Below are 11168 nucleotides of genomic sequence, written 5' to 3'. Positions count from 1 at the left end.
AACGAGTGTATGTTTGCTGGTAAGATGTGCTTGACCGATTGTGGTGTGGAAAATTGTGCACTGATGGTTTTAATTTTATTAATGAAGAATGTGGCAAAATCGTCAGCTGTTAGAGTTGATGAAGGAGGAGGACAAAGGGAGGAAAATGTTTTAAAGAGCATGCGAGAGTTAGACGAATTGTTAATTTTGTTATGATAGTATGTCCTTTTAGCAGTGGAGACATTAGCAGCGAAGGAATAGAGGAGTGACTGATACATATTAAGGTCAGTAGTATTTTTTGATTTGCGTCACACCCTTTCAGCAGCCCTGAGTTTAGAATGATGTTCGCGGAGAACATCAGACAGCCAAGGGGCAGAAGAGGGGGTACGAGCTGGCCTGGAAGACAAGGGGCAGACAGTGTCTAAACAAAATGTAAGAGTGGAGCAGAAAGCATCAATAGCACTGCACTGTTAGCATCAAGAGATGATAACTGTTCAGGGGAGGAAGCAAAGATGAAACTATAGCAGATAGCCGGGAGGGTGAGATTGAGCGTAGGTTACGTCGAAAGATGACATGTGTATGGGTATGTATTGTGTCAGGAACCATGTTGAGGTTAAGAGTGAGGAGGAAGTGGGAGTAACCAGCACATGATCAGTGGAGCAGTGTTGTGTGTAAATAAGGTCCAGTTTGTTGCCTGATTTGTGAGTAGCCGTAGTTAACACAAGAGATCAAAAGATGCAAGCAGAGTGTGGAAGTCTACAGCCCGAGGTTTATCTAGGTTTATCAATCTTTATCATTACAGACTGGAACATATGCCACGGTTTCACTCAGGTCCTCCTCTTTTTCCTTCCTTGTTTCTTTCTTTCTTTCTTTCTTTCTTTCTTTCTAGTCTTAATGATGATTTTCTGATTATTAATATATGAATTCAAATACAGGCCATGATGAAGCTGCACCACACTTTGTCTCACAGTGATGCCACACATTGCTGGGTCTTGTCTTTTTATAAAATTAATATAATTTATTAATTTCATAAAAAAGCTTTTTCATACACACTCAGATTCAAGACAGTTTTGGTGAAATAAAGTAGAATAAATAGGACATCATGAGTATCATATGTGGTGTTCTTTAGGGAAGTCAGATGGACGTGTGTGTGTGTGTGTCCTTGTTTTTCTGTAGGAAAGAGACTCCATAACCCAGATCATCACATGATCGCTTTGACTTCCCATGTGAAACTGCAGCATGAAGGACAGTAATGAATGTTAGTGTCTCACGAGTAAAACACAGTAGTGTTTGAGTGATGCTTGTCATCCAATGCATGCTAAAACATTTAAAAGCTAAATTAAGGACATTTAAGTAACTTTTGTTCAACAGCTTTCTCTCCCCTTGATGTTTAATGTAAAATCTCTGTCCTAAAGTAAACCCGGTGCATGTCATGTCACAGAAATATAATGGAAGTCTGTGTGTTAGATTAATGTTTCTGTCTGTGTGTATCTGTGTGTAGTATCTTTCTCTCTGTGTGTCTGTGATAAGAATAAACAGACAGAGTATCCTGTGAGGACTGTGCTGGAATGCATTGCACAGTATGAATCATTTTACAGTAAATCACAGTAGGGTTATACATCACTATATAGCTATTTCATGTTGGAAATAATAACGCTCATTTTGTATGATCTGTTGAATGAATTGCTTTACAAATGAAAAATCTTTCATCCCATTTGATTATTTTCTTGTTTTATGTGGATTGATGGACACTGATGCACTCTTGTCATTTGACTCAATCTGGCCTGTGTTGTGTTGTTGGGTTTTTTAATGTAAATCTGTAAAACAGGAATTTAGAATGAGCTGTTTGTCACACACATGTAAACACATTTAAATATTTCTAAAAGAAGTTTCATTTACTCAGACTGCTGGCTTCATATAAATGAACTCTCTCTGTGTGTGTATGCAGCATGGGTCGGCTCTCTCTCGATGGGCATGATCTTCTTCTGCTCGCCGATCGTCAGTGTGTTCACCGATCTGCTCGGCTGCCGGATTACAGCAGTTGGAGGGGCAGCGGTGGCATTTGTGGGACTTCTGGCCAGTTCCTTTGTCACGTAAGTGCATTATATTCACCTCATTTTTTAAATAAGTAGATGGTAAGTGACCATTCTTCATTGCTGAGTGTGCTTACTAGTGCTTAGCCAATGGACTATAATGGAGTGATTGCTTTCCAGTTGCACAAACCCATCCGTTTTTATACCCTACTGTCCTTCTTGTGTGATTTTATGTTTACTGTGAAAAGGGAGCAATGGATTTGTCTGTAAGCAGTGGATGGTGTATTTGATCATCCAATGGATGATCAATAGAGATCATCCTGAACACCTGACAATAAAATGTTTTTATTCTGATGCATGATTTGAAGGACTGTGCGGATCAGCTCGCTGATGTCTACTCATCATACTCAGTCCTTTGAGACCCAGAGTTCAATTAAATAAATTAAACTGAAACATACAACATTGCACTCTTTTGGTCTGACACTGGGGTCCCACAAGGCTCTGTACTTGGTCCTCTTCTCTTCTCTTCTCTTCTCTTCTCTTCTCTTCTCTTCTCTTCTCTTCTCTTCTCCACACACATGTTGTATATATCATGTTATATTAGTCTGTGTCAAGGCGAAGAGGGAAGACATATGTTTCTGAGGCTTTCGACAATTAAAGTCAGTAAAGATATTAAAAAGTAAGCTGATTACTTAACGCACTTCGTTTGTAACATATTATCCCTAACAGTGCATATGCCTGTATGAGACAATCAGCGACATATTTATTACTTAAATACGCTGCACTAAATACATGTTGCAGTATGCTGCTGAGCTGGAGAGCATAACAAGCTCCATATGGAGTTTAGCCGAACACAAAACAATCATTTAATTTTTACGCCACTAGCATGAGCAGAACTGAACTGAAAAAAATCTATTTTTCCATCTGGCATTGGTCAGAGAAACAGATAAATGTTTTGAAAGCGTCACAGAGTTGCAATGGTTCACTCCTTTAGAGACTCAACCTATGTACTTACAGTGAACGTAAGCTGAGAGATGGTGAAGAATTCTGAGAGCACAAACATTCACTGGGGAAATTTCACAATTGTGCTTTGAATTACATTAATAGTAACATTACTAGTAGCATTACAGTAATAGTAGCATTGATTTAAAATGTGCCTTCTCTAATGCGGTCTGATCGTCATTCTCTGCAGGTCTCTCGGGCCGTTGTACTTCACCTACGGCATAGTCTTCGCCTGTGGCTGCAGTTTTGCATATCAGCCGAGTCTGGTGATCCTAGGTCACTATTTCAAGCGGAGGCTGGGCCTGGTGAACGGCATCGTGACGGCGGGCAGCAGCGTGTTCACCATCACGCTCCCGTACATGCTGTCCGGCCTGCTAACGCGCGTGGGACTCGCCTACACGCTGCGTGTGCTGAGCATCTTCATGTTCATGCTTATGCTGGCGGGATTTACCTACAAACCCCTGCTGCCCAAACCCGTCAGCAGCAGCAAGTCGGGCAGCCGCTGTCCTTCGCTCAGGAGGGTGTTTAACGTGCACATCTGGAGGTCTCTGGGATACCGCATATGGGCCTTTGGGATCCCTGCGGCCCTGTATGGATACTTCGTGCCTTACGTTCATCTGGTGAGTGTGCTGAGTTTCTCTGTTCTGCTTTCACTACGTCTCAGGAACGTCCTCAAAGAAATATTACAGATAGTTCACCCAAATGTGAGCACTCTTACCATCTCTCATGCTGTTCCAAACCTGTATGCCTTCAAGGAATAATTAGTCATGTAAATTAGCTGATAATGTGCTCACCCTCAGGCCACCCATGATGTAGATGAGTTTGTTTCTTCATCAGATTTGGAGAAATGTTTCATTGCATCACTCTCTCAGCAATGGATGCTTTGCAGTGAATGGGTGCCGTCAGAATGAGAGTCCAGACACCTGATGAAAACATCACAATAATCCACAAATAATCCACACCACTCCCGTCCATAGTTAATGTCTTCAGAAGACAAAAGCTGAAACAAATCCATCATTAAGGTTTTTAACTTCAAACTGTAGCTTCCAGCTAAAATATGAGTCAATATATAACAGCAGTTCCTCCTGTGAAACTATATCTTTTAGGTTAGATTACACTACACAACTTTATATAGATTTTTGCTCTGATTTACAGTCTAGACTAGCTGATGATAGTTAGCAAAAGTCAAAGTCAGTTTGTTTTATTTGACATATTTCACAGAAAGTGATTCTGTCCAGTCGTCAAAGATCAGGCATGTTTGCTATTTTTGAAATGTTCAGATTTTAGCCTTTATTTTCTTCTGCAGAGCACAAAAGGAGATATTGTGAGTAAAATACTCAAGATTGCACTGACAGGGACTGGAGCTTGCAAGCGACTTCAGAGAGCATCATAGTAGCAGTTCACATGAATGTATTTTCAAGGTAAATTATGATTTGTGTGAGGAACAGACAAACATCTACGTGTGTTTTGTCTAATGAAGGTTGAGGTTGATTGGGAATGATCCAAGCCTTGCTAAGATGGCCCACGAGAGCCACATCAGCAGAGTATCAGTTTGGTTCCTTCATCTGTACGCTGGACTCCCACGTGGAGGGATGTTGATGCTGTGAGGTTTACCGAAATAAAAGGTCAATTCGATCTGAGGAGCGCGGGGCGTAGCTGCAGACTGTGCTCTACACAAACATCGGCTCTGTTATTGTAGTATCTCCAGACATGTTTTGCGCAGGTTAAGTTGCCCCGCAGAGGGTGGATGATGGGCAGCACTGAAAGGGAAAGAGGTTGTTTATCTGTGGAGAGCAGCTCTCTCATCCGGAATCCTCTGGATGTTTTCCTGCCTCTCTTTCTTGGTCGAGGAGGTTAGCAGTGGACAAACACACATCTCAGCATGGCTTTGTCATCTGCCAGAGGCTGAAGAGCTCACTTGAACTGTTCAAGTCAAAACAAAAGCATGTTCCTCGGGGTTAGAGGGCACATGGCCTCGCAGGGTTTGGATGTTGTTGTGAAGTCCTCACAGCGATCTCCACTGACTTCAGATCAACAGCAGGTTTAACACCCAGAAGTGTTTTCTTCATGTATTTTATGTTGACATTGTCTCTAGTAGTCGTGGCTGTTAGCATGCAAGCTCTGATATATTAGTCTGAGGTGCTCGTGTGTGGTTGACTAAAGCTCAAATCTGGCACACGTCTTTTCCTGATCATTTTTATAGGATAGCAGAAAGGACAAGAAATGTTGGTGGAATCTTTCAACCACAAGGTCTTTTGGTCGCTTTCTGTTCCTTTGTGTAAAAGAAGCACACTTTAGCTAACTTTAAAAAAAAAGAGCACTTATTATGGAAATAATATATTTGAAAAAGATCACTGAATGTGATGTTTTCAGACACCTAATTGCATGTCGGTTGACTAAAGCTCAAATCTGGCACACGTCTTTTCCTGATCATTTTTATAGGATAGCAGAAAGGACAAGAAATGTTGGTGGAATCTTTCAACCACAAGGTCTTTTGGTCGCTTTCTGTTCCTTTGTGTAAAAGAAGCACACTTTAGCTAACTTTAAAAAAAAGAGCACTTATTATGGAAATAATATATTTGAAAAAGATCACTGAATGTGATGTTTTCAGACACCTAATTGCATGTTAATTTACATTCAGTCTAACTAGGGCTGTCAAAATGACTGAAAAACTAATTTTATAAACTAAAAATTCGAATTTTCCACTTAAATATTATCAAAATTTGAATTATATTCGAATTTAAAAGGCATAATTTCAGTTAGGGGGAAAAAAGCTTTTGGCTTCTCTCTGCTGAGGCCACAAGAGGGCGCATCACGCAAAATATTATGCACGTTTCTTCAAAGCGTAGTAAAATAACACGACTATCTTTGAAAAAAAGTGCATAATGTTTAAAATAATGTTTATAAACCATATATAATTAATAAATTTGCTTAAACTATTAGAAAAAAAACAGCACCATGCATCTATGTATAGTTGAATACAAAGGACCGAAAACCAATCACAAAGAGTAGGCTACTTTCTTCATTTAAAAACATGAGATGCAGTGGGATGGGGGAAAACTGCCATAAAGTCTTGAGACATGTTTTTTAAAAGTTGAACTTACATTAATTTTACATGGCTTTCTAAACATGCCGCTCTCTTGTGCGAGACGCGAGTGCAACGGTGATAGATGTCCCTCTAGAAAATGTGATAAATATGTGTTCTGTGTGAATGGCTTGGTTTCAGTTTCGCCGTAAACAACATATTCGCCACACTGATGCTCTCGTTTTCCGCGATATATTGAATGAACAATGTAGCAGCACCGCATCTAGTGGCTTCAACTGGATAGGTTAACAATAGCATTAAAATGCAATGACACTTACATTGTCGTAGCATTTCGTGCGCCACTGATAAGGCTGCCTGACGGCTGACGTAGACCTAAAATTCGAATGCAATGTTTTTGCATTAGAATGTGATTTTTAATTTTTTTTTAATTCGACGAATATTCGAAATTCAAATTTTTTTTGACAGCCGTAAGTCTGACTTTTGTTTTCATCATAGTACTGAGACTGCCCTTGACTTATTGGTAGCAGCTGACTCAGGACTTGTATATACAGTGGGGCAAAAAAGTATTTAGTCAGCCGCCAATTGTTCTTGATTTAACAGCAACATTCAATACTAGATTGCAATCTATAGGAATTGTTGGTCCTTCATTCCTCAAATCTCTCAGGTCATACTCAGATCAAAACTGGCTAAGTTTTACAAACAAAGCCATCTAATCATGACTGGTGTCCCACAGGGTTCGGTTCTGGGCCCTTTGTTATTTATCATTTACCTACTCGTGCTTGGAAGCATTTTCAGAAAATTTGGCACACAGAGACGAGCCCCTCTCTCAATAATCCTTTGCAGTAGTTTCACTCGCCCTGCAGCTCACCACATTTCACCACTTCCACTTTCTAAGCCATTTTGTTGGGACATGTTATATAGTCTATGTAGATTAATTTTGTTGGGATGCGTTATGTATTCTTTGTTGGTGAATAGCGAGTAGTGAGAGAGCGTACGTGTAGCTGACTGTTCTCTGGAGGAAACCTCTGGTCTCGTGATCTGTTCACTCACAGACAGATGCTGACAGCGTTATGATGTTGTGTTTCTGAAGCTGCTGAGGTCAGCAGTCATGCGCTGAAGCATCAAGAAATGCAGATGAGCACTTTTAGCAGTCAGAGTCCATTCTTTATTCATTTATGATCTTGATCCAGCAGATAAAGGCCAGTGGTTCTCCTGCAGTCACCTATGAACCATCATCATCAGCACAGTTTATCAAAAACATTGTGAAATGTTTTGGACTTCACATCTCGTCTGTGACAGACAGACTCTCATAACTGAGCTTTACTAATCCATTGAAGGTTTTTTGATCCATAACAAATTGCTTAAAAAAAACAGCCACAAGGATGTTCATAAGTATAAGCAGCTGCAAAAACTATATCACGCCTCCACTTTTTTAGCTCATGGCTAATATAATCAACACACACTATTGCCCAAAGTAAAGATATAGAGTAAATTTAATGGACTCTTGTAAACGCAGTCAGTCTATTCAGAATGAAAGCATCCCAAATTGCATGTGAAAACTGAATGTAATATATTAAAATGTAAACAATATGATTTACACACTAACTCCAGCACAATCTGTGTATTTTAAATGCTCAAGACGAATACCACAGCCGTTGCTGTTTTTCAGTTTGAGTATTTCTCAAGCCCGCTTACATGCAGGACATGAGCGCAAAATTACATTTACACTCATTAGACATTGATAATTAATGTGGTGAAGCCATTGGAATGGGTTGGATTTCTGCATTATTTGGTTATAAAGTGTTCATTAAAGTCACAAGTATAGACTAAATGTGTGTAAGCTAGTTACACGCAAACAATTATAATATTTCATGGACAACAAGTGGCTCATGAATGACTCATGAAACTCAACACAAAAGAAAATCTGTTGTGGATCATCCTGGTAACAACAACAAGGTAAAGTTTATTTACTTTTTCCACAGCACTGTGAATGTTTGATTGGATGTGTTCAATAAAGACATGAAAGATTATAATTGTGTGTGTCATTAGCTTAAGCACATTGTGCATTCAAAATGTTCAATTCCTACAGGAAAATAAGGACGACAGAGTCAGCGAGAGAGAGTTTCGGACCCTTTCATGTGTTTATATGCCTTAAACATGTACTTTTCTGTGATAAAATCTGTTTAAGGCGTACTGGCAGGGATTGTAGGTGGGGGGAGTGAATGTACAGCGCTCTCTTCCACCTTCAATACCACGACTGAGGTGCCCTTGAGCAAGGTCCCCAACCCCCAACTGCTTCTCGGGCGCCGCAGCAACAAAAAAAAAAGGCTGCCCACTGCTCCGGGTGTGTGTTCACTGCTGTGTGTGTGCACTTTGGATGGGATAAATGCAGAGCACTAATTCTGAGTATGGGTCACCATACTTGGCCACATGTCATGTCACTTCACTCACGCACTTAAAGACTCATGCATGGGTTATTTTGTTGCAGGAGTTGATAGTGTATTGTCTGTAAGCTCCTCATGTGTCCAGCACAGGTCAAGAATGAACTCAATCAGGTTAAGCATTGCTAATGATGTTCAGACTGCCCGGCATTATTTTCTTCTTCATTACACAATGAAACTCTGTGTGTGTGAGGTGGGCCTCAGATTGGTGTGATTTGGGAGGAGGAACTCGAACGCCCAGGATCCCGTCTACATCTGCTCCTGTGTTTTTTATGGTTCATGTCCTCTTCTGTACTAATTGCACACCTCCGGATCTGATCTGCTCACGTGTTTCTCTCTGAAGGAGTGTGTGTGTGTGTGCGTGTGCACGCTGGCAGGCAGTAAGTATGAATAATGAGCATTCATGACAAATGGCTGGGGGGTGTGTCGCTCTTACACACACACACACATAGTGCTGTGCAGGAAGTGGGTTAAGGTGTCTGTTTGGAGTGCTGTAACAGAACAGTCCCTAAAACAGGCCCCTTTTCCTGCCTGTTTTCTCCGGGTGAATACACACACACACCAGCAGCGATTGCTTGAGAAACACGGGAGTCTTCTTTCTAAATGCACCAATGGTGTTTTTTACAAACAATATCTGTATGATTCTTCAGGCAGGTCTGAAGACCTGAGAGTTTCTTAATTTATGCATTTAGCACTTTTATCCAAAGCAACTTACAGTGCATTCAGGTTATACATCTTTTACCTGTATGTGTGTTCCCTGGGAATTGAAGCCACGACCTTTTGCGCTGCTAACGCAATGCTCTACCACTGCGCCACAGGAACACTGGTTTCAAAGAAGCACAGCTTGTGTCTGACGTGACATGACGTGTTTTGTGTTCGGCTAAACTCCATATGGAGCTTGTTATGCTCTCCAGCTCAGCAGCATACTGCAACATGTATTTAGTGTTTCAAGAAACACAGTATCTTCTGCGTCGTCTGATAAATATGATCTTGTGGAAAAAAGACCAGGGCTATGAACGTTTCATATTACCACAAATACTTTCTGGTTGAACACAAAAGAAGATATTTTTAAGAACAGTTGTTGCTCCCCATTGACTTCCCTAGTATTTTATTTCCATAATATGGAAGTCAATGGGGACCAACAACTATTTGGTTACTCACATTCTTCAAAATATCGTCTCATATCTAAACATCTAAAACAGTCTGCATTGGTAAAGACCATGTGCTCCTGTCACGTCAGACACAAGCAAAACTCTTTCTGGAAAATGTAACCACAAAATGATTTACATGATAGTAATGACAGTACTGAGGACAGTGATTATTCTTTATGAAAATAAATATATTAATATACACACACAAATATATATATATATATATATACAGTGGGTACGGAAAGTATTCAGACCCCCTTAAATTTATAAATAAATGTACAGTTTTTCTCGATTGCTTAAACACATTTATTTAAATTGTGACTCCTTTCCTCGAAACTCTAAACACAAATCCATAACTTCTCACCCAATTCCCCATACTTCCTATTTTCAGGCTCTCCACTCAAAACTATTCAATCTTGCTGAAAAAAAACAAACTTCACCCTCAGAAACACACACCACAACACACTAATGTCGTACACACTAATGAGATCAGTTCAGAACACTGTTGCAAAACCTTCTTTTGGCAATCGGGTATCATTTTACAGCTTACAACATCATTAGAGCAGATACATGTTACAGTAAATATAGCAGATACAGTGAAATTCAACAATAAGCTTTACAGTAAGAAAATATTATTTTCATTACACTGCTGTAGAGATCTTACAGTACAGTAGATGAAAAGCACTAGAAAGGAAAAGCTCAAACACCAAAGAATTGCATATGAACACAACAGAATATAGAGTCATCTCTTAGTTCTGCAAAAATACAGTACATGTAAGAAGTACTTGGCTACAAATCAGTTCAGCAGTTATGAGTTTGAGGGTACAACTTGTGCGTCAGTATTTACAGTACTGTACATATATATAAAAAGTAAAAGTTCTCTCATCTGAAGTACTGCTACTGTTCTGTCATTATATTTGATCTGTAAGTAGTATTGGAAGCCTGTAGATGAGCCTGTTGGCAGCTGTCCTCATGCACAAGAACATGATCAACTACAGCACTGTCTATTTCATCAGGAATAAATGCCCTCTGACCCCGTCCCCTTCAGTTTTTCAGATTAATTTTCTCATAATCAGCTGTGCTCTTGTTCATATCATCCTGAGATTCTGACTTCTGTGTCATCAGTTTTGCTGCTTAATGTTCACACAGGGATAAATGTGTGCTGTTTGTGTTTATATTGTGATTCTTGAGGTAGTTATATTGTGAGTTTGTTTTCTAAATGAGAACATGGTTAAACCTGTGCAAAATGATGCTGTTCTTGTGTGGAGTTTAGCTGAAAACACTGAGCAAACTGGAGCGTGTGTGAAAACAGGTGAAATGTGTTAAAAGTTTTGAGAAACGTGTCTTTGTTTCAGGAACTGTATGAATGGTTTGGGAAATTGTGCCAAACAAATCAGTTATAGTGTGTTAGCAATTGAGAAAAGCTGTAAAGGTCTGAGTATGTTGTGTGTGTGTGTGAGTGAGAGAGTGTGTGTGTGTGAGTGAGAGAGTGTGAGTGTGTGTGTGTGTGTGTGTG

General features: G+C 39.9%; 1 protein-coding gene across 1 annotated transcript in view; it reads left to right on the top strand.

The window, feature by feature from the left end:
* LOC107563131 (monocarboxylate transporter 10-like) overlaps positions 1-11168 on the top strand; it is a 47109-nt gene that overhangs the window by 25803 nt on the left and 10138 nt on the right. Inside the window, exons 4-5 of the mRNA XM_016247920.1 lie at positions 1928-2072; positions 3205-3634. Coding sequence (XP_016103406.1) covers positions 1928-2072; positions 3205-3634 — 575 coding nt within the window. The remainder of the gene's footprint in view (positions 1-1927; positions 2073-3204; positions 3635-11168) is intronic.

The sequence above is a fragment of the Sinocyclocheilus grahami genome, unplaced genomic scaffold, assembly GCF_001515645.1.
Source record: "Sinocyclocheilus grahami isolate Dianchi unplaced genomic scaffold, SAMN03320097.WGS_v1.1 scaffold858.1, whole genome shotgun sequence".
Lineage (NCBI taxonomy): Eukaryota > Metazoa > Chordata > Actinopteri > Cypriniformes > Cyprinidae > Sinocyclocheilus > Sinocyclocheilus grahami.
The sequence above is the reverse complement of the archived record's forward strand: the minus strand, read 5'-3'. Positions and strand labels throughout refer to the sequence as shown.